Genomic DNA, 23525 nt, shown 5'->3' with positions numbered 1-23525 from the left:
ATGCTAGGAAGTGAAATAGACTAGAGATGCTAGGAGGTGAAATAGACTAGAGATGATGTAAAGGTGAAACTGACAGGCCTTGGCAACAGCCTGGATATGGGGGGCAGGGAGAGAGGGATGGGAGATAAGGCCATTCAGGAGGATTCCCAGGTTGGGAGCTTGAGGGACTTGGAGGATGGTGTTGCCCTCTACTGCAGTAGGGAAGGGGGGAGGGTTTAGAGGGAAAGATAATCAGTTCTGTTTTGGACACGTTTAGTTATGAAGTTAGGGGATATCCAGTGAGAGATAAGTTCACTGATGTATGTCCACTACTAGGCATAAACCCAAACGATGTCAAAAATGAAGAGAGAGATGTCACATAGACTGAAACATTCATAACTAATCTTTCAATAGTAGCAAAAAATAAAATAAAGTAAAAGGAAACCTACTGGGCCCTCATGAACTGGGGAGTAACTGAACTGTGGTAGATATGGATGTAATGGAATATTTTTTTCAGCATTAAGAAACAATGACAAGGAATTCAGGGACCCGTATGAAGGCATGTATGATACAGAGTGAAGAAAAACAAAATATGGACTGACTACAAGAGTACAAATGAAAATCACGCCAAGAGCCACCAAATTCAGAGTAATTGCAATGGCCAATTTTAGTCCACTTAGACGGATGGATAAACGTGATTTCCTCTTCCCAGGAGAGGTGAGAGAACTGAGGTGTAAAATGCTGCATTTGCCATGAGGCATGGCATTAGGTCGGATGGTTATGCTTCATTATTCTTTCCCGTTAAACTGTGAGTTCTCTGAAGGTAGGGACTGTTTTTGCCTTCCTTTGTGTCCCCAGTATTTATTACAGTGCCTGGCACATAGTAAGTACTTAAGAACTGCAGGTTGATTTGATTTCTCCTTTTTAAGGAAGGGTTCAAAGTGGGGGAGGTGTATATCAGCAAATAATTACTTACAAAAATTAAAAAAAGCAAACAAAACTATAAAAAAAAAAGTCTCTAAAGAAAATTTGTCACACAGAAATTAAAAAAAAAAAAAAAGATGCGCCTCTAGCTCAGAGTTTCTTAACCTGGGATAGATTTCAGGGTGTTTGTGAACTTGGGTAGGAAAAAAAAATCTTTAATCTCTAACTGAAATTTAGCATTTCCTTCATTTATTTAAAAGCATTATTCTGAGAAGGGGTCTATAGGCTTCATCAGACTCCCAAAAGGAGTCCATGACCCTAAGGACAGTTAAAAACCCCTTCCCTAGACCAAGGACTAGGGTCCTATGGACCAGTTTCTAGAAGGAGCTGATTGGATTACCTGGAAGCCACTGGCATAACAGTAAGGCCTATACTGTTTGGTTATTTCATTTGTATCTCACTCTTCATGACCCTATTTGGGGTTTTCTAGGCAAAGATACTGGAGCGGTTTGCCACTTTCTTCTCCAGCTCATTTTATAGATGAGGAAATGGAGTCAAACAGGGTTAAGTAACTCTCCCAGGGTCACATGGTTAGTAAATGTCTGAGGTCAGATTTGAGCCCAGGAACATAAATCTTCCTGACTTTAGTCCTGGTACTCTGTCTACTTCAACACTTAAATGCAAGGCCTATGAGATGGTCCTGTCTTTCCACCCAGGGTCAAAGATTTGAGGAGCTTTGCAACAGGTGAACTTAAAAAAAAAACCTCAAAACTCTCCTGTGTTGCCCAGTAAGCTGATGGGGCTCAGTTCCTGGGGATTGGGGACTGTCAGCAAAAAAGAAAACACCTCTGATGTTCTCTTTAAGGCAGCCTCATTCTGTGGATGTCAGGTTTTCTCTAGCCAGATCCGGGCTCTTGGCCAGGAATGAGGGTGAAATGGGATCGGTTCTACAAATGCCAGGAACAGGAGGAAGGACAGAGGTGACCTAGAGAACCAAGGGCCTTTACAAAGGCATATGCAGGAAAACCACTGATGGTCAATATTCTCTGACTCTTCTGTCCCACTACAGAGCAGCCAGCCCATGGGAGTCAAAAACAGAAAGCCTCCTTGTACACCAATAATATTTCTATTTCTAGTGGCACTTTCGGTGGCAACAAAAAAATAGAAACAAAGAGGGTGCCCATTAACTGGAGAAAGGTAGAATGAACCAATTGGGGTACATGGAGGAAATGGGATATTACTGTGGTACAGTAAACAACCAGTAACAATGGATAGAAACATGGGAAAACTTGTATCAATTGATACTGGGGGAAGCAAGCAGAATAAAGGTGTATTTATTTTCACCAACTTCTAAGTGAAATTTAGCACTTCCTTAAATCATTTAAAAGCTTTACTCTTAGAAGAGGTTCATAGACTTCTCTTGACTGCCTGAGGAGATGGGGGTGGGGCAAGGGATGAGGGGAGTCCAGAAAACATTCAGGACCTTTGCTTTAGACGGAGGCTCAGGGTCCTCTGGACTAGGTGGAAGAAGTTGTGGGGGTGGCTAGGTGGTACAGTGAATAGAGCACCAGCCCTGGAGTCAGGAGGACCCGAGTTCAAATCTAGGCTCAGATACTTAACACTTACTAGCTGTGTGACCTTGGGCAAGTCACTGAACCCCAACTGCCCTACCCTCCCCCCTCCAAAAAGAAAAAAAAAGTTCAATAAGTTTGGCCCTGAAAAGATGGCAAATCTGTCTCTTCCTTGAAGTGTGTGTGTTCCCCTTCCTTCAGTGTAATGGGAGCAAACACTAATGATGCTCTCCATCCCCCCCAATGCAATGCAGTGTTGGCTTTATCCTTTCTCCAACATTAAAAAAAACAAAACCCAAGGCACTTCATCAGCAGCTGCTCTCTAAGGAGCCTTTACAGAAACAAACATACTGGCAACCCAGCAACCTGCATCCCCTCCATGGAAAGGCACGATGGCGCCAAAGACCCGAGCAAGCCCAAATCCATCGCTGGCACTCCCTCCCATCAGGACAGTCAGCACCAAGTTACATGGAAAGAAGCTGAAGCCGTGAGCTCCCTACTGGTATCAGAAGACTCAAGACCGGGGAAGGTGGCCTGAGTTTCACTGGGATAACACAGGCAATTTCTTAATATGTAATCTTTTATTATATGTATGTACACAAATGTATTCTGTATAGTACAGTGGGGCTATATAGTATACATATATATGTATTGTGTATATGATAGTGGTGGTTATATAGTCTATATGTAGTACGGTAGTGGCTAGGCAATGGAGTAAGACCTCAGTTCAGATTCTAGCTCCCGTGCTTAACTCTGTACCCACAGTCAAATCATTTCACCTGAGCCTTAGTTTTCTCATCTATACAATGGAGCTAATATTAGCACCTGCCTCAGAGTTGATCAAATGAAATAATGTATGCAGAATTCTCAACGTATTTTTTTTGCCCTGTATCTAATTTTAGTGGCACAGAGAACTCCCAGTGAGAAAACTCCCTCTCCCAACAAAAGTCACCATCTTCTCTGCCTGGGGCACTGTGGGGCAAAGCATCTCATCCAGGGTCCTATCGCCAGGGGCTGTCAGAGGTGAGATTTGAACCCAGGTCATTCTGATCACCACGGCCAGCTGCCTCTCTGGATTAGATACTAGGAGTGAAATGCCCAGCCCCCTCCCACCTCAAGCTATTCCTGGTCTGCAGACTTAAAATACACAAAGGTTGAAGTGAAAACCTCCTGTCTGAAAAAGAAAAGTCTCCCCTCCCCAACCCTCCTGAATGAGAATGTTCTACATCCCCTTCTGTTCCCTGCCCCAGCAGGCTTTTCTGTTATGGCCACAGGTGGCATCAGTGAATCAGAAATAGTCCCCCCTTCTCCAATTTTTTTTGAACAAAGCCAGAGCCCACAGTTAAGAGTCTGGGAAGTGATGTTCTTGTCCCTGTAGCCTAGATTCTAAAAATGACCAGAGCCCTGCTTGCTCAGGATGTAAGTATACTTCCTCGATGGCTTTTCCCAGTGGGGTCTGAGCTTCTCTCTTCCTCTGTCCAGCTCCCCAACCTCCATCACTGAGAAGCCCTAAGAAGGGGGGAGGGGGAGGTTGGACAGGGAGAACAGCAGAGTCCGGGTTCCTGCTGATGTTCCTGAGGAAGATCCGGACTTCCAGCAGTCGCTGGCCAGGAGGTGAGGTGGGGAAGGGGACTCACTTGGCCCGTTTAAGGTTCACGGGCTCTTCGGGCAGAGAATTCTTCCTAGCAGAGACACTGTGGAGTGCGTTGAGGCTCTGGACCTGCTGCAGGCGCAGGGTGAGCTGCTGCTGACAGGCTCTCTGCACCTCTTTGGCCTTCTCGAGGTCCCAGCTTAAAGTCTGGGCCAGAACCTCTGGGTGCTCCTTGGTCACCAACTGCAGCAAAAAGGGGGAAATCAGTGTTTTGTCCCCCTCCCTTGGCACTGCCTTCCCACCAGCTCAGCCGGTCCAAGTTTCTGCCCTAAAGATCCCTGACTTACCAAGAACAATGTTTATTGTCAAAGGAAGAGAACAGAACCCCTACTATGGGCCAGGAGCCGTGCCAAGCACTTTACAGATAGGAGCTCATGGAATCTTTACTGAGTTCCATTACTGACAGGCTTGCAAGCCCTTCACGGACATTACCTCTTCATATGAGCATTGTGACAACCCTGGGAGGTGGTGGCGGTTTTGTGGGGGGAGCATGAGCCCTACTATGGTAGTCAGAAGACCTGTTTTCAAATCCTGACTTTGGGCAAATCACTTGACTCAGTTTTCTCCTCTGGAAAATGGACTCAATGGCCTCCAACCACCCTCCCAGCCATGATCTTATGAGCTACAATTACACTCTTGTGTACACAGTCCACATAGTCAGGGCTTAATACATGTTGGGTGACTGACCAACTGTTTTACAATGCAGGTAATGGAGGCTTTTGGCCACAGTCACACCCAGCTGGTATGTGTCAGAGGCATATCTGAATCCAGGTTTTCCTGACTCCAGTTAGCCCTATAGGTGCTCTGGGGACATTACTATGCATTGTTTTACAGAGGAGGAAGCTGAGGCTGGGTCACAGAGCCTGGAAGGGTTGGAAACAAGACTCAAACCAAGGTCATCCAGATACCAACTGGAGCACAGGGTTCCCCAGAGGCAGGCTGCCTCTCCCTTAGCAGTGCAAAAGGATGCTCTCCTGCCCCAGGGCCCAGTTCTTACCGAGACTGGCAGAAAGAGACTGAGAGCTTTCCAACCACCCAGCTGCCTTTCCTTCCCTTTCATTTACAATAGGAGACAAACAGAGAGAGAGGAGAACACTGCCCCAGGGCGCATATGGTGAAGGGGACCAAAGGGGAACACTTCCTTGCTTTAGAAGGCAGCTAAGCGGTGCCATAGATCCATGGCTTGGAGTCAGGAAGACTCATCTTCCTGAGTTCAAATCCAGCCTCAGACACTTACTAGCTGTGTGACCCTGGCCAAGTCATTTCATCTTTTTTGCCTCAGTTTCCTCATCTGTAAAATGAGCTGGAGAAGGAAATGGCGGTGGGGAGGGGATAGAGCATCTCTCATCTCTGGGCCTCGGGCCTCTGCACTAGATTGGCCCCAGGTCTGGAACGCCCTCCCACCTCACTTCCACCTTACAATCCTTTGGTTCCTTCAAAACGCAGCCCAAGTGCCAACTCCCTCACGAAGCCCCTCCCGATTCCCCACAGGTTAGTGTCCTCACTTCTCCCTCATCACGCTTTTATTAAGGGCCAACTTCGTGCCAGGAACTGAGCTACCTCACGTTTGTTCCTAAAGGGCCATGGGCTCCATGTTATCTCATCTGTCCAATCTTCACAACGGCCACCCTAGGACATCAACACTCTAGGCATTCTGACTCCCATTTTACAGATGAGGAAAACTACAGTTCAGAGCATGGCCTACTCCAGGCCACAGAGCTAATGTCTGAGATGGAATTTGAACCCAGGTTTTCCTGACTCCAAGCCCGGCCCTAGGACTCTCCATAGAGAGAACCACATTGGTAGCACCTGCCTCTGGCCTGTCCTAAGGCTCAAATGAGACAACACAGGGAAAGTATGTTACAAAAATGCAAAGCTTTATCTGAGAGAAGTTATTACAATAATAATTACTGTTGTTGTTCATTAAAAAGATATCCCTCCTGCCCTGACTCTCCTGTCCCCAACAATGAGCCCTGAGGACAACACCCCCTGTTCTTGTGGAGGTCGACAGGGCCCAGCAGGATGCCCTGAGCAGATGCCTCTGGATCTGCTCACCTACCTCTAAATCGTGGCTGGACAAGCTCAGCTCTGGGCAGGACTTTTCCTGTAGCACCATCAGGACATGACTGGAGAGTGTGACGCAGCAGGCAGCCCGGGAGTCCACTGTATCCATGCCTTTATCCAAAGTAGCCTCAGACCCTGCAAGGTAGCCACAAGACATCCATGGGCTGCTGGCCCACAGCAGGGACTTCGGGTCTGCCTGGGCAAGGCAGGAGGCTGTCACCCACAGAGAATTCCCACCTCAGGGCAGCTTAGGACATCGGTGGTGACTCTGTGATTGGGCTGTCCATCTTTTTCTTTTGGAGGGAAGGCCTCCAACCATGAAGGAAGGGAAGCTCCAATCCTCTCCTTACCTCTCTGTTTCGATAGAATTTCTCCCTCCTTCTCCAGGGCCTGGAGATAGAGTTCCAGCAGCTGCCTGGACTGGCGGGCCTCTTCTCTGTGGTCCAGCACCTGCTGGAGGGTGTTCTGGAGGTCCTGGGTTCTCGAAGGACTCTGGGAGAGCTCCTGGGCCAAGTCTGAGCAGGGAACGTCAATGAGCACCTGGCACATGAAAACAGGAGGCAGGATAAGGAGGCAAATTAAATTACAGGAACAGGGTCTTATCAAGCCAATTAAATGTCAGCTTCAGTGAGTCATCTGAACCCTTTCCAGGAGCCAGCAAACTGTCGTGAGATTCTGGCTACCGTGTTTCCCCGATAATAAGACACTGTCTTATTAATTTTTTTGGAAAGAAAAACACCAGAGGGCTTATTTTCAGGGGAGGGCTTATGTTGTCCTGCCTCAGCTCTCCTCCGCGGCACTGCTCTCAATGGTGCCAGCAAACAAATCACTGGGGAAGAACAGGATGACGCACTCACTGCTGCAGCTCTGACTGGATGCAGCTCGGAGCGCGGCGTGCATTTCACCCGGGGGGGGGGCGATACAGAGGGTACCGTAATGTAGCGTGTAGCGCAGGGGATCACCTCCACTACAGTAGCAATCTCAATAGGGCTTATTTTCGGGGGAGGGCTTATTTTAGAGGAATCTTACACAGTAAGGGGAGGGCTTATTTTCGGGATGTGTCTTATTATCAGGGAAACACGGTAGGTAAGAGATAAAGCAAGAAGACCAGAGCAAGCCAGAGGGACGCTGGAGCTCATTTTCCTGAATCTGACTGGGGATAAAAAAGCTAATAATGTCAGTGAAATGCTAGGAAAGAGATGGGGTGAGATGTGGAATAAGCCAGCTAATGTTCAGTCATTTTCAATTGTGTCCAACTCTCCATGACCCATTTGGGGTTTTCTTGGCAGACATACTGGAATGATTTGCCATTTCCTTCTCTAGATCATTTTACAGATAAGGAAACTGAGGCAAACAGGGTAAAGTGACTTTCCCAGAGTCACACAGCTAGCAAGTGTCTGAGGCTGGATTTTTGCTTCCAAGTCTGGGGCTCTATCCACTATGCCATATGGCTGCCCTCAAGCCAACTATAAAATGGATTTAATTTTTCTATGCCTGTTTTCCCCTTAAAAAAAAGGAGAAAAGGGGTGGCCAGTGAGAGGCAGTGGGGGAGAGTGGATAGGAGGCCAGCCTTGGAGGTAAATGAGTCTGGTTCCATATCTTGCCTCTGACACAAACTAGATGTGTGAGTGTGGACAAGTCAGTGCATCACTGGAGCCCCAGGCACCTCTCTGCTCATTATAAATAATGAGCTGTTGATCTCAACTGGTTTTCTTTATCAGTAGGGATAGTTTCCAGATGGGAGTTTCTGTATGCAAAAGACCACAGGTCTGGAACAAGGAAAGGAAAAAACCACCCTAGCAGAGGGGGCAGAAGCTTGTCCTTCAAGTGAGGGAGACCTGGGTTTAAGGCCAGCTTGTGACAGATACTAGTCTGTGTTGGGAGAGGGGGCTGCCACATGGGAAGGTCCCCAAACCGACTTTGGTTTAGAAAATAAAATCCAAGAATAGTAAAGCAATTATTCTCCATTAAAGCGCAAAACCAAACCTGGATACACCCAGATCTATGAATACACAGATACAAACAAAACACAAAACAAGAACAAGTCAGTGACTGCTGAATCATTCTTTCTGAAGGCACCTGAGAAGGACTCAGCAGCAATCTTTGTCCAGAGCTGTGACCTCATTGTTGGCGAGGACCTGCGTCGACACAGGCAGGACCCAGGCTGGCACTCAGAGTCTCAGAGGCAGGAGCTGGACCCCAGGTTCCGGCCCCAAGGTCAGTTCTCTCACTATGAAGCTCCACCCCTGCTTAAAATGACCCAGGGGAGAAGGAGCTACACCCCATTTTCAGAGGTAAATCTAGTATGTGCAGCAGGGGGAACTTCTCCCTATGTTTTAAGTCTGCGGAAAGGGTAACTGGCTGAGGAGGATTATAGCTAAAAGCAAGTATAGAGGCATTCATTCCTTCATTCATTCACTCATTCATTGGATGGGCACTTCATGAGAGTCTAATAAAGTACACATGGAAAGGGAAGGACTGGGAGGGAGGTCTCTGGAAAAGGGAGGGGTCTGAAAGGCAGTGCTTCTAAGGGAATGACCAAACCTGACCCTGACCTGGACAGCAGAGAAACAGCTGTGTCGGAGGCAGGGAAGCGTGGGATGTGTCAGGGTGACAGTGGGGGGCCCCTTACCTGAAGATCTTCCTCAGCCAGGAGGATGATGCTGGAGAAATCTCCTTTGAGCTGTCGGGCAAGGTTCTTCCACCTGCTTCCCTCAATGCTGCTGTCTGTTTCATCTTTTCCTTCAAAGGAGTCCTGGCTGAGCCATGCTGTGCCCCCATCTGACCCAAAGGAGAAAAAGGCCAGGCACTTGTCAGAGCTACCCGGGGGTCTGAAACACCCCAGCCTGAAGCTACAAAGGACCAGCCTGAGGCCTGGGCTCAGGAAAACCTTTCTAGGGTGGGAGCTTCTGGAGCAGGTGCTGAGGGGGCAAGCTCCATCTTCCTGGGGTGGGGGAGGGTGCATGTAGAGGCTGGAGGGGCCCTTGGTGGGGATGTCATACAATATGACTTGGACAAGGGGGGCCCCTGAAAGCCCCTCCAGCCCAGAGCTTCTGTAAATCTTTCCTTTATGTCACAGGAAACAAAGATTTATGGGAAACATTTGATTAATTCATGGAAAAACCAGCAAGGGGCTTAAATTTTCTTTCCTCCTTTTACTAATATACAGAACTACTTTTAACTATTTTGACATATATGGAGGGTTAGGTTAGACTTAGCTCATTATCAAATTTTTCTAGTTACCAGAGATTTGATCCCCACCACAGCTATACTGGAGTTGCCCTGAGCTGGAAGGAACCTCAGGATACATCTATTCCAAACTCTTCATTTTACATCTGAGGACACTGAGGCCCAAGGAGCTAAAGTCATAGGATCCTACATCTAGGGCCAGAAGGGAACACGGGGTTGGGAGGAGGGGACCAGCTCAATGCCCCTGATTTAGGGCACATGTGATTCAGGCTCTGGAATCTGTTCCACAGTCATTATGAGGAGGGCTGGAGAACATCCAGAGGGTGGTGACCTAAGGCAGCCAGTGCTGTCAACATAGACTTGGCCTTGGAGTCTGCAAGGGCTGGGTTCAGATCTTGCCTCTGACACTGACTATAGCTCTGTGACCCTGGGCAAGCCCATCCTGAGCCCCCAGACCACTCTCTTAAGTTACAGACAGGTGGCTCTCTGTCCTGGCCAATAGAAATGCTTACACTAACAAGTTCCTACCACCAAGTAATGCTGACATAGACTAATAATGATAACATAACAATGACATTCTTACAGTCCTACAAGGTTTGCAGAGTACTTTCCAGCAAAGCCTCCCGACATGTCCTTCCTGAGGGCTTGATCAGCCGAGGCCGCCCAGGCCTCTTGGGCTGTGCATGGGGAGGCTTTGCTCCTGGGACCACCAGGGCACCTCACCTGTATTGCTGTATTTCCACGTCTCATTGCATGTGAGAGCCACAAACTTGGTGTTGTCAGGTAAACACAGGAAATAATCATCATCTTCTACAATGGTGCCGTCCTCTGCCAGGACCAGAGTGATCGGCTCTAAGGATTTGTCTATGTCCAGGATTTCACAAGCTGAGAGAGAAAGCACAAGACGCCTTAAATACAGACCTGCCTACCAAGGAAATGAAGATAATCCTGCTGTTGTTTATGTGGGTGAAACATAAAAGTCCATTTTGCTGTTTTAAAAAGTTAAAGGGGCGGCTAGGTGGCACAATGAATAGAGCACCGGCCCTGGAGTCAGGAGGACCTGAGTTCAAATCCGGCCTCAGAAACTTACCACACACACACACAAAACTAGCCATGTGACCTTGAGCAAGTCACTTAACCCTAATTGCCCTGCCTTACCCCCTCCAAAAAGCAAAAAAATAAAAAACAAATTAATCTTAGATGTTGAGTGAGAAGAGCAGGACCAGGAGAAATTGGTACACAATCAAAGACACATTGTGTGTGAGATGACAACTTTGATAGACTGGGCTCCTCTCAGCAATGCAAGGTTATAAGACAACTCCAAAAGACTCATGATGGAAAGGATGTCCACATCCAGAGAAAGAGCCGCAGAGGCTGAAGGCAGAGTGAAGTAAACCACTTGCTCTTTTTTTTGGTTTTGTTTCTTCTTTCTCACTGTTCACTCCATTGGTTATAATATAATCCTTCTTTACAACTTGGCTAATGTTTAATGTGAAGGCATCTGTAGAGCCTGTATTTGATTACATGCCACTATGGGGTGGGAGGGGGAGAAAATTTGAAACTCAAGGGAGCGTGGAATTGAATGTTATAAACTAAAAGTAAATAAATTTTAATTTAAAACAAAAAAGATAATCCTGCCCCTATTCCTAGATATCTACTTATCCTTTGGGGGCTCCCAAATGCCTTTGGGCACATGACTACATCTTAAATACTCCTAATTTCCAGCCAAACTGGCCTATTTATTGTTGCCTAAACTCAGAACATATTCAATCTCCAACCTCTGCACATTTGCACAGGCTGTGCCCTATCCTTGGAATGTATAACTCTTCAGAGGTATCAGCTCCTTTCATGTACTCCCTCCCTCAGGAAGCCTTTTCTTGCCCTCCCTTCCTTCCTCCTAGTGAAAATGATCACATGTATACTCATCCCCTACGTAGAACTTCAGCTCTTGGACAATAAGGATGGTTTCATTTGTCTTGGGTATCCCCAGCACCTGGCATACAATTTTTGCTGTTCTCTTTGTGACCCCATTAGGGGTTTTCTTGGCAGAGATACTGCAGTGCTTTCCCATTTCCTTCTCCAGCTCATTTGACAGATGAGGAAACTGAGGCAAACGGGGTGAAGTGACTTGCCCAGGGTCACACAGCTAGTAAGTGTCTGAGGTCATATTTGAACTCAGGTCCTCCTGACTCCAGGCTTAGTGAGTGATCTATCCACCCAGCAGCACTTATATATAACAGGCAAGCTTAATAAATGGTTTTCCAAGTGCAATTGGCTCTGCAGGTTGTAATCGCTACCAATTGAAATGAAAGTTTTTTCATTTTGTCCCTGTAAGGTGGTTAGTTTACATACAACTATCCCAGGGGTAGCTAGGTGGCTCAGCGCCTATAACATTTGCCCCACAATCAGGAGGAACCCGGTTCAAATTTTGACTCAGACATTTAATAGCTGTGTGACCCTGGGCAAGTTACTTAACCCTGACTGCCTTAAAAAAATAAGTACTGCTATCCCCATTTCACAGATAAATTAGTTGGAGATGCAACAGATTTGAGCACACTGCCCCAAAGCCCGGATTCCTTATATTAGAAGTACTGTCTGCAGGCAGCATTTCTGGTTGCAAACCCATATAAAAAATTTAACAGGAGGAGGGATGGGGGTGGGGGTATTAGCAACTTTCACCTCCTTCCTCTCTGGGCAAGAGGCTGTCTCCAGGGCAACACCCCTGATAATAAATCCCTGATAAATAAAAATCCCAGGAGGCTCAAGCCTGCCCTTCGAAGCCCCTGGAGAGGTTCTGCAGAAGACGAGCTGGGCCGGACCCTGGGCTCTGGTGCAGAGAGTTCTTACACAAGCGAGTGCCCAAGGCATGCGGACGGAGCTTCAGGAGCCCTGATGCCAAAGCGCCTAACGCGCACGCCAAACCAGGGCGGCACGCACTTGGGAGCCGTGTGTGCCCTGCTGCCACCGGGCCGGCTGGGGCCAGGCTGTGCGGCGGCCAGCCGGGCGGCACGTCAGAGGTGCGGAGGGCGCAGAATTGGAGGGGGCCCTGAGACGGCCTATTCCTATTGACACTTGGGCAGTCACAGGGCACTGCGGTCAGGGCTGGGGCCGGGTCCCGCCAGCCTGGTCCTAGGGCTGCAAACCGAGTCCCAACCCCCATGACGTGGTGTCTGGAGCACGCTTGGGTGTCTGAGTCCTCCGGAATAAAGCCAGGGATGCTATCAGAGGAATCCTCCCGGGCTAAGTCCCAGTGGAGATACCATCTCCTTTCTCACGCCCCTGCCCCACCCCAGCCACACCCCAGCCACCCCCCACCCACGGGCCCAAAGGCAGCCCTAAAGTTCTCAGCCCAATAAGGTGGAGAGGGGCTTCCCCCAGTGGGGAGGAACTGGGGGGACAGCCCTGCCCCTGCGCGACCTCGCACAGGGCGCCTCCCCGGGACTCAGTTTCCCCGTCTGTGAAAAGGGTCCAGCCGCGGCTAGGCTCTGCGCCCCCCGCGGCCCCGCCCCTCCTCCTCCAGGCCCCCCGGTTTGGGCCCCCCGGGCCGGCCCCGCGCGCACCCTTGCTCTTCAGCTCCTCCAGGCTGGAGGCCGCCGCGCCGTGATGCTCCCGGCTCCGGTTGCGCCGCAGCAGGCAGGGCTTCAGGGAGCCCGTGGGCTCCTCAGCGTCCGTGGTGTCCCCCGAGAACTCCATGGCCCGCCGCAGAAAGCCCAGGTCTGAGTCAGGGCCGGGAAGCAGCCGGTGCAAGGGAAGCTAGGAGCACGCCCTTGGGCACCGCCCACGTGCGTAGGCTCGCGCCCAGAGCATGCCGGGACTGGCAGTTTCGGGCTGCCTCGGCTCGCGGGGTTGCCCAGATGCATCTTGGGTCTTGTAGTCGCCCCGCCCAAGCCAGGTTGCGGATTCCTTCGGAGTCATCTTAAAGGAGCCTGGAGCGCGAGTTCCGCACCACTGGACGTTGTTCCTGGCGCTCTGAACTGTTCACCTCTACTCTATTTAATTATACGCCTGGAGTCGTGTAGTCTTCCTGTTTGCATACCTGCATGCATTCCAAAACTTAGTTGTTTACAATTTGCATAATACTGGATGCCTGTACACTTTTCAAGGTGACCCCCAGAATTAATTCCAGAAGTTTGCTTATGTTCCTCCCTGTACAAAAAGGTATGAAGGTGCTGCTTCTAGTGAAGTGGGGGCTTGGGTTCAGATTCCAACTCTGATGATTTGGTCTCCCGGAGCCTCACTTTCCTTAATTCACCTCAATTCAACAAACGTTTATTAAGTGCCTACTATGTGTCAGGAACCGTACTAAGCTCTGAGGATATAAAAAGAGGCAAAAGCTGTAAAATGAGGCTGTTGGACTCCTTCCAGCCCAAGATCTGTGCTCCTGTGTCAGCTAGAAGAGGGCAGCCTGGTGACATGCCATAGTGCTCTGCTCTGAACTTTTATGAACAGTCTCAGAGGGAGACATGGATGGCCTTCTAGACAAATTGGTGGATGACCTTAAGCTGGAAAGAGGGAATGCTAAATGCTAAATGAAGTGGCAGGATCAGGTTGTAAAAGACCTACCTATTCTGAAATGATGGGTTGAAGAAAGAAGATGAATGTAAAGTCCTGCATTGAGGTTCAAAGGGTCAATGGCACAACTATAGGATGAGACATGAGGCTAGATAGAAGTTTTAATTGATGTTGGGCTCAACATTAACCTCCCCAAAAAGCCAATGAAGTATGGTGTTTAGATCAATCACTCAATCAACAAACATTTATCAAGTGCCTACTATGTGCCAGACACTGTTCCAAGTATACAAAAAGAGGCAAAAGAGAATCCCTGCCCTCAAGGAGCTTACAATCTAATGGGGGAGACAACATGCAGACATATGTGTGTACGTATAAAGCTATATACAGGATAAATAGGAAAGAATAGAGAGAAAGAACAAGAATTAAGAGGGATGGGAGGAAGGCTTCCTATAGGAGGTGGGGTTTTAGCTAGGAGTCTGAAGAATTGGACAGGCCTGATCAACAACATAAAGGGAGAAGAGAAGAGAGCCCAGGACAGAATCCTCAGGGCCTCTACAGTTAGATCAAAGGAAATAATAGCTCCACTGTATTCTCCCTCCATTAGAGCATACTTGGAATATGTATCTGGTTCTGGCTGCCACCTTTTCTTTTTCCCTTAAAGTTTTAAAAAATATTTTGGCACAACATCCACTTGTCAATAAACATCTAAACAAACCCTCTTGCACTTCCTGGAAAAGTTTGCTGTTTGCTCATATAAAGGAGGGCTGGTCCTTTAACTGACAGTATCTCTTACCTTTGGGCAGAAGCCTTCATTCAGGCTGGCTTTCTCAGCATGGTTGTGGTCCTTCTCCAGGTTGCTGTTGGGGCCTTTCTTTCTCCTTTGGCTTCCTGTATCCCCAGGTTTCTCTGAATCCTCTTAGGCTTTCATTTTTCCTTAAGGCAGTACTGGAAGGTGGGAGGGGATGGACCAGCTGCAAAAGGAACCTGAAACAATGCTTCATGAAGGGGGTCTCTGAAGACCCTGCCAGCTCCCTTCTATGACTATCATGGTAGAAAAAAGACATAGCTTCAACTATTTGAAGGCCTTTCATGCAAAAGGGGCATTCAAACTGATTCTGTATAACTTCGGAGGCCACATCCCAAACTGATGATGTTGTGCCCAAAGTGATGGTTTTGGAGTCAGAATTGGATTGAATCCCTGCTCTGCTCCTGGCCCTGTGACACTGGGCATATCTTAACCTCGCTGGGACTCAGTTTTCTCATCCATTAAATGACAAGATCACCCCTTTGCCTCTAAATCGTATGTTGTTGTGTCATTTCAGTCCAGTCTGACTCTTCCTGACCTCATTCAGAGTTTTCTTGGCAAAGATACTGTAGTGGTTTGCCATTCCCTTTTCCAGCTCATTTTATAGATAAGGAGACTGAGGCAAACAGGGTAAAGTGACTTGCCCAGGGTCACACAGCTAGTGTCTTGAGATCAGATTTGAACTCAGAAAGATGAGTCCTAACTCCTGGCCAGGCACTTTTATATACTAGTGGTGCCACCTAGCTGTATGGTTTCTTATAAAGCCACCAGGAGGCAGATTTTAGCTCAGTCTAAGGAAGAACTTTCTAACCATTAGAGATGCCCATAAATAGAATGGTCTTTCCAGAGTGGTAGTGAATTTGTCACCACTGGGGGTATTTAAAGAAAGGATGCAAAGTATTTAAAATGCTGAAGGAAATTAGAGGAGGCCTGGGGGGAATGAGAGTGGAAGGAAACAGTCAGCCAGTGGACAAGAAGAAATATTTATTGTACTCACAGGCAACTGACACTCCCTGCAGACAGATGTATTACATTATTATAACATTTTGTAAGCATGGGAAGCTCCCTCTGTGAGAGTCTCATTTCAATGGCACATCACAGTGTGAACTTGACCTTGAAGACTTGGGGTCTCCCAGTGGAACCCAAGCTCTGAAAGGATCCAGCACAGCGGACAATGATGGCACATAGGCTCCCCTGGGGTCCAGGAGGCCATTACCAGCTGGGCCTTTGGGTGGATCTTGTGCCCACAGCCAATCCTGAAGACTGGCCACTAATACCTCCACTAACCACATCCCTCATCCTTGGGTCATGGAAGTGGGATGAAAGATACAAAATAGATACAAGAATGAGCATCAAGGAAGCTTCTAGTGCAGCACGAGCACATTGTAGTTGACTGGTATTGGTCCTCTTTAGCTAGGATGATTTCCTGTCATTTTTTTTTTTTTGCCTTTTGGAGGGTAATTGGGGTTAAGTAACTTGCTCAAGGTTACACGGCTAGTATTTTTGTTAAGTGTCTCAGGCCGGAACCGAACTCGGGTCCTCCCGACTCAAGGGCCAGCACTTTACTCACTGTGCCACCTAGCCGCCCCAAATGTATATCTTTTTTTTTTTTTTAAAGTAACTTGCTCAAGGTTACACCGGCCAGTTATTTCTGGGTGTGGTGCTAAGTATCTGAGCCTGGATTTGAACCCAGGTCATCCCGACACTGGAGCCAGTGCTCTTACTTGCTGAGCCACCTGGCCGCCCCTGATTTCCTGTCACTTTTGGAACACAATAAAAACACAGACATTTGAGCCTGAATTTTAGAGCAAGAATGGACCTGGGGGACCTGTTAGAATAGCACCTTGCACCAAGAATGAAAACACATTAGTTGATGATGATGACTTCTTCAGTGTTTTCCATCAAGATGTTCAGAAGATAATACATACAGTTAAGTCCACCTAAGAGTTCTAATGTGACTATACTTTGATTTCAAATACAACCTCTAATGAAACAATGTAAAATTTTACAAAACTCAACAATTCCAACTAACAAGCATTTATTAAATGTCTGCTCTGTGTAAATCACTGTGCTGGCTACTGGGGTATAAAGACAGAAATGAACTAGTCCCTGCCCCAAGTTGCTTACATTCTCCTGGGGAGTGGGGTAGACAGGATACAACATGTACACAGATAAATACAAAATAGAAACTCTTTAAAAAGTACTTGGGAGATAGAATCGCATTAATGGGTGGGAAGAGGGGAAAGAAGGAATGGAAAAACTTATATTCAGCACTATGTCAGTTAGTCAATAGCTAAAAACATTTATTAATTACCTACTAAATGCCAGGCAGTGTGCTAGGTGTTGGGTGTACAAAGAAAGGTAAAAGACAGTCCCTGAGTGGTAAAATGATTGTTGAATGAATGAGCCGTGTCCTGAGGAAAGGGAGTTTCTGGGTCATGGTTATAACGGGTGGAGCAGCAATATCTTAATCAATATTTATTAACTGTCTTGTTATATCAGGCACTGTGCTAAGTGCTGAGGACACAAAGAAAGACAAAAGTCAGTCCCTGCCCTCCAAGAGCTCACAGTCTGATGGGTGACAAGAAGCAGACAAATAGGTACAAACTATTGAATTCAATAAACATTTATTAAGCACCTGCCCTGTGCCAGGCACTTCTAGGTGTCCAAGTGGATAGAGCTCTGGGCTTGGAATCAGGAAGACTTCTTCCTGAGTTCAAATCTGGCCTCAGACACCTACTAGCAATATGACTCTGGGTAAGTCACTTAATCCTGTTTGCCTCAGATTTCTTATCAGTAAAATGAGTTGGAGAAGGAAATGGCAAATCACTCCAGTATCTTTGCCAAGAAAACCCCCAATGGGGCTATAAAGTGTTGGACGGGACTGAACAAAAACAAAAGTGCAGGGGACTGTGCTAAGTGGAAACAAAAGATGCAAAAGGCAGTTCCTGCCCTTAAGGAAGATACAATCTAAGATACAGTTAAGATAAACTGGAAATAATCAACAGAGGGAAGTTACTAGAATTAATGGGGAATAAGGAAAGCCAGGTAGAAGATAAGATTTTAATTGGGACTTGAAGGAATTCAGGGAAGCCCTGAGGACTTGAAGAAGGAGGGAATTCCAAGTTAAGCACTGCTGGGAACACAAATACAATGAATATACTTTCTAATAGAGAGACCCTACTCAACTTGGGAAGCAGTGGCCAGAGGAAGTCTTTTGTCTTGGGAAGTCACAGAAATGATGAGTTACAAAATGTCTCCAAATTTTGTCACAGAGTAGAAAGAAGTTATATTGTATAAGTCATTGAGAATAGCTTAGTATAGGCCAGGATATGGTGTAGTGAGTGACTTCTGGAGTTGGAGGGTCTGGGTTCCTATCAAGGCTCTGTTACTTGGCCACTGGACCCAGATGGCTCAGGAGGAGAAAGTGAGGCTGGTGACTTTGCACAGCCCTGCCTCCCTTAAATGCAATTCACTTGCATGTCATAGCATCATTTCCCTGTTGACACAGTCCTCTTCAAGAATAAAGGACAAACCACAGCGCCTGGGAAACCACCTTTTGTCTTTGTGCTTGAGTTGCTGGCACAAACCATGGGATTAAGGACTGGGACTTGAACCTGAAATGTCGGTTATCCAATGATTAGATGATAGGTTTCTACCAGCTCTAAATTGCAAGAGTCTCTGAATCTTTATCTTTTGTGTGACAAGAGTTGAATCCTGACTGTCACTTAAACTAGCTGCATGACCCTGGGCAAGTCACTTCACTCTTCCTCAGCTTCCTCATCTGTAAAATGGGGATAATAGCAACCACTCTCCAGGCTTGTTGTGAAGATGAACGGAGATAATTGTAAACACCTTAGCACATTGCCTGGCACAGAGTAAGCTCTATAAATGTTAGTGATTATTAGTATGGCCCTGGGCAAGTCATCTGTAAAATGGGGATAAAAATGGGGATCAAATGAGTTTAATATTTGTAAAGCGCTTAGGACAGTGCCCGGCACACAGCCCCGGGCACACAGTAGGCGCGCTAAGGATTTAAGCTGTGGTCATTTTTATTCTCTAAGTGTGGGCGTGGGACAGGAACTTTTCTACTTTCTTATGGCCCCGCCCCACCACTCCACTATTGGCCACGCCCACTTGTCCATATCGATCATTCTGCTGTTGCTTCCTCTTGCCTGTGTCCGCGAGTGAGGGCGTTCAGTTCAGGAGGAGCCTCGCGGGGCGGTGATCGATTAGTCAGGCCTCAGAAAGATGGCGTCCTCGGAGCAGGCAGAGCCGACGAGCCAGGTAAGGGGGAGCCGGCGCTGCGGGGGCCCCGCAGCCAGCCCCGGGGTCGGTGGGGGCGTTGGGGCTAGGGGCCGGGGGCCCAGGGGGCGGCGGCCTGGGCCGCTGGGCGTTCGGGGCCGGGGGGAGGAATGGGGGCCCCCTCGTTGCCCCTCCCCCAATGACCCCTCTTCCAACACCCCCCCAACCGCCCGCGGCCCCGCCCCCTGCGCCCCCTCACACACGCCCCCCCCTCCCGCGCGTTTCAGCGGCCGCGATGTGACGGGGGCCGGGAAGGGTCAGTTCGTAGCCGTGGGCGGCCATGCGCCCCCGGGGCTGGTCCGGGGCTGGTCCGGGGCTGGTCCGGGGCTGGTCCGGGGCTGGTCCGGGGCTGGTCCGGGGCTCGGGCGAGCGCTGGCTCACGGGTGGCCGGCTCGGGGTCTGCGCCGCCTCCCAGCTCGGGTCTGGGGCCAGGAGAGGGGCTTCCCCCGAACCCTCCCCTCTCTCTAAAGGGACAGGTTCGGGCTCCACGAACTCCAGACCCTGGACTGGGGGGGAGGGTGGGACTCTCGGTGCCTCAGTTTCCCCTTCTGCAAAATGAGGAGCTGGGGCTCCATGAAGCTCCTCATCCTCCGACCTCCCCGGGCCCTCGGTCAAGCCCACAAGCGGGTGTCAGGCATCCTTCGTGCTGTGCACAGCGTGTCGTTGGGGATGCCAAAAAGGGCCAAAGCTGCCCCTGCCCTGGACTGGAGACAGCAGGGGCTCCACTGTGCAGGCAGCCAGTCATGGTGCCTGCTGTATGCAAGGGGCCAAGCGAAGCTCTGGGCAGGCAGAGGCAGACTGACCTCAGGCTAACGGAAGAGAAGGCGTGCAGACTGCGTGCCGCGATCAGCTGTAAGGAAGTCCGCCAGGAGGATGGGAGTTAGCTGGGCCTTGAAGGAAGCTAGGAGGCGGAGAGGAGGACCCCGAGCGTGACACCAGGGATGAGACCCAGAGTCCGCAGATGGAGGCTCAAGTTTGAGGACCCGCCAGGAGGCTGGGGTCACTGAGGCACCTCTTTCCTCCCATGCATGGCCCTTCTGAGCTCTAAGCATCTTCTGGCTCTGACTCTTATGACCCCTGTGCTCTTTGGGCCTCAGGTTTATTGGATGGGAGGTCTGTTAAAGTTCTAGGGAGGCCAATCGATGGGGCAAAGGGTCTAGTGCCCCTGTGCGGGTCCCAGGGTACCATGTGATCTCTTATTCCCCCTTCCCCCAGCCAGCCTCCTCCCAAATCCCAGGACCTTATGGCCTTCCTAGGTTTCAGTTTCCCCATCTGTAAAATGAGGAAACATTGGACCAGACGACAGGGGAGGTCCCCTCCAGTTGTAAATGCTGTGGTCGTGTCATCTCTGGCCTCAGCAGGGGTTGAAGCAAGTGGTTTTAATGGGCCCTTTGAGCTCTGACATCCTGTGAATTTGTGACCCTCCTTTTCCACAGCCAGCCTTTTAAGATCCTTCTTCCTGCCCCTGGGGGCCTGGAAGCTCTCCCTGGACAGTTGGAGCAGAACTCTGCTAAGGGGTATTCTAGGACCTCACTGAAGAGCCCCAGTGTGCTTTGTATTGTCAGACATCTAGAGTCACGGCATCCTAGATTAGGGCTGGAAGGGACCTCAGAGTCCCCTTAGTCCTGGTCCCTCATTTTATGGGGGAGGAAAATGAGGCCTAGGAAGGGCAAGAGATTTGCCTAGAGTTACCCAAATGGCCTTGACTCTGGTCCTCGGTGTTAGGTCAACTCTCCTGGCTCTAACCAATCTGATTCCTGCTGATGCCGATTCTTTGGGATTGTCCAACACAAATCCCTCCTCTTATTGATGGGAAGCACCAAAGATCCTAGAATTATAGGGCTGAGATAGAGGAACCATGGAGACCATGTAGTTCAGTTTATGGATGAGGTGAGGAGAGGGCAAGTGCATTGCCTTAGACCCACAAGGACTCTCTTCCCAATCTCCTAAGACAGGGGTGGGCAGATGACGGCCGGGGGCCAGCCTCCACCTGTTTTTGTACCTCAGTGAGCTCAGAATAGTTTTTACATTTTAAAATACAATAAAGTTTTATTTAAGCGTGCAAAAACCATTTTCTTCCTTATGGGGAGGAAAATGAGGCCTAGGAAGGGCAAGAGATTTGGCCAGAGTTACCCAAATGGACATTGGACAATAGTTTTTACATTTTTAAATACAATAAAGTTCTATTTAAGCATACAAAAACCATTCTTCCTTCATGTCAACCCGGCTCCAAGACTCTCTTTCTCCTTCTTAACACATAAGGTATGGTTATGAGTCTGTTAGAAATTCACATCAGAGCTGGTCTGTCAGCTGGAAAGATCACTCTTACAACTGCATGTTCAGGAAAGAAGACCACTGCACAGTTGGACAGTTGGACTGTTTGGAGAACTTCTGTTTCCTTCAGGGCTGTTCTGAGACAGCTTTTGCCAGAAGCCCTGGAGCTTGAGGGTCTGAAGGGAGGGAGCTCTAACACCCCACCCTTGGAGTTCTTGGAAGGGCTGAGATTCCTGGAGTCCAGCCCCTCCCAGCATCTAGGTCCTTGGAATGCCACAGGCCGGGCCTTTAGGCCTGGATGCTGTGGGCACTGATGCAGCTGATATTAAGTACCCTGGGAGACTTACCTCTGAAAACCTTGGCGGTGGAAGCCCTTGCAATTCCAGTTGATCCCAGACTTTTGCCTTCCTTCCCTTTACAATACAAGACACACTTGGCCTTGATTACTTGCTTCTCCTTTGCCCTTCTTTCCACTGGTGGTGGAGGTGAAATTGTGTCATAGCAGGCATAGTCGGGTGGGGGTTGGGGGAGGGTTGGAGGGCAGGGGTGGGTGAGCTGCCAGGGAAGGGCTGCTTCTCTCAGTAGACCCCTCACATCAGAGGTGCACCATGGCTGCTGTCCTCAGGCTGCTCCCCCCAGTCCCTGGGGCTTTGGGGTCCTTCCCATCCTCAGTCATCTCCATGCTTTTGAGAAGTGAGGAACTCTTCTCACTTTTGAAAATCTTGGTCCATGTCTGGAGTTGTTGAGGCTGATCTGACCTAGTCTCCCCAGCCAAAAAACTGTAGGGTCGTTTGGGCCTATGTTGACCTGTGATCTGCATTTGGACTTGAGACATTGCCCTGAAAGGCTAGAACAGTTGGCAGCCAGGTGGCTTAATAGATAGAGGTGGGCTGGGCCAGGAATGTGGAAGGCATTCCTTTGAATTCTGCCTCACAGACTTGTTCAGTGAGAGACCGTGGAAAAGTCACTTTATCTCTCCTGATACAGCCCAACGGAGACCACAGTTTGTTCTGAGGATAAATGCTATAATATGTCAGTCAATTAGTCAACATTCATTAAGTACCTACTATGTGCTGGGTACTGTGCTGGGAATAAAAGTAAAAGTTTCTATTCTCAAGGAGGGCAGCTGGGTGGCACAGTGGATAGAACACTGGTCCTGTAGTCAAGAAGACGAGTTCAAATCCAGCCTTAGACACTTGCTAGCTGGGTGACTCTGGGCTAGTCACTTAACCCTGTTTGCCTCAGTTTCCTCATCTGTAAAATGAACTGGAAAAGGAAATGACAAACCACTCTGGTATCTTTGCCAAAAAGACTCCAAATGGGGTCACCTGCAATTGGACGTGACTGAAATGACTGAACAACAGAAATTCTCAAGAAGCTCAGCCTTATGAAGTGGGAAGGACAACATGCTAGCAGTTGTGTGCAGTTAAACCATATGCAGGATAAACTGGAGCTAATTCGTGGGGAAGGCACTATAATTACAGGGGATGGGGAACTTTGTGCAGAAGGTTGGATTTTAGCTGAGACTTGAAGGGAACCAGGCTAGGGGTGCTTTGTGAACATTAAGCTCCTCAAAGATGTTTGCTGTCATTGTTATTAGCTGTTGTCTCATTTCTGATGGTGACAAGGGTATTTTGTGAGACAGCTTGAAAAATTGCCCTTAAGACTCTTGCCTTGGGCTAAGCCTCCATTTCTAGCATCTCTATTTCCTTGAATAATTAGCCAGTTATGGATCTTTTGACCAGCATGTGGGTTAATGTTCCTCTCCTCTCTTGATGCTTTCTGCCCATAGTACTTCTTGTTCAGTCGTTTTCTAACTCTCCATGACCCCATTTGGGGTTTTCTTGGCAAAGACACTGGAAGGGTTTGCCATTTCCTTCTCCAGCTCATTTTACAGATGAGGAAACTGAGGCAGATAGCATTAAATAACTTGCTCAGGGTCACACAGCTATTGTGTCTGAGGCTGGATTTGAATCATGTCTTATGACTGGAGGCCCAGCCTTCCATCCATTGGACCATCTAGCTCATTCTTCATATTTATTGGTTCTAGAATAGCTCCCTTAAGGGATGAATGTTTCTGGGGATGCACCTCTCTTTCTAGTGGTCACATCCATCCATTGGGTTCTTACCAACTTCCTTGTTTCTTCTGGACTAAAAAGTCAGAGATCTCTTTAGTCTCGTGGAGATAATTTACTTGAATTATTAAGGTTATTGCTTCAGTGTTTTGTTCACTTTTTTGGCAGAATCAGCT

The 23525-nt window shown here is 48.4% G+C and overlaps 2 protein-coding genes across 4 annotated transcripts in view; one reads left to right on the top strand and one right to left on the bottom strand.

Moving 5' to 3' along the window:
• Positions 1 to 3036: 3036 nt before the first annotated feature.
• Positions 3037 to 13182, bottom strand: DFFA (DNA fragmentation factor subunit alpha). 2 transcript variants are annotated; one of them, XM_069079058.1, is made up of 6 exons: positions 12939 to 13182; positions 10102 to 10263; positions 8822 to 8970; positions 6540 to 6729; positions 6185 to 6324; positions 3037 to 4308 (listed from the first exon to the last, which is right to left on the bottom strand). In XM_069079058.1, exons 1-6 carry the CDS (start codon positions 13069 to 13071, stop codon positions 4108 to 4110), a joined length of 975 nt encoding a protein of 324 aa, XP_068935159.1. In that variant the 5' UTR covers positions 13072 to 13182; the 3' UTR covers positions 3037 to 4107. The 2 variants fall into 2 exon arrangements, with proteins under 2 accessions (XP_068935159.1, XP_068935161.1); XM_069079060.1 differs by having other exon boundaries at positions 3037 to 3429; positions 12939 to 13181.
• Positions 13183 to 18847: 5665 nt separating this feature from the next.
• PEX14 (peroxisomal biogenesis factor 14) overlaps positions 18848 to 23525 on the top strand; it is a 138710-nt gene continuing 134032 nt past the window's right edge. For both annotated transcript variants that reach the window (XM_069079150.1, XM_069079149.1), the window contains exon 1: positions 18848 to 18982. In XM_069079150.1, coding sequence (XP_068935251.1) covers positions 18947 to 18982 — 36 coding nt within the window. In that variant the 5' untranslated portion in view covers positions 18848 to 18946. The remainder of the gene's footprint in view (positions 18983 to 23525) is intronic.

Source organism: Petaurus breviceps, unplaced genomic scaffold (assembly GCF_028583685.1).
Source record: "Petaurus breviceps papuanus isolate PSGF00001 unplaced genomic scaffold, PetGlider_PUasm1.0 91041, whole genome shotgun sequence".
Lineage (NCBI taxonomy): Eukaryota > Metazoa > Chordata > Mammalia > Diprotodontia > Petauridae > Petaurus > Petaurus breviceps.
Note: the sequence above shows the minus strand (reverse complement) of the source record. Positions and strands in the feature narration are given on the sequence as shown.

Excerpts from the sequence above, each read along its gene's own strand:
- DFFA (XM_069079058.1), bottom strand. The coding sequence starts at position 13,071 with ATGGAGTTCTCGGGGGACACCACGGACGCTGAGGAGCCCACGGGCTCC. Across the intron at positions 6,730-8,821 it reads TGGCTGAGGAAGATCTTCAG|GTGCTCATTGACGTTCCCTG; the intron begins GTAAGGGGCCCC and ends TTCATGTGCCAG. Across the intron at positions 4,309-6,184 it reads TGTCCAGCCACGATTTAGAG|TTGGTGACCAAGGAGCACCC; the intron begins GTAGGTGAGCAG and ends TTTTTGCTGCAG.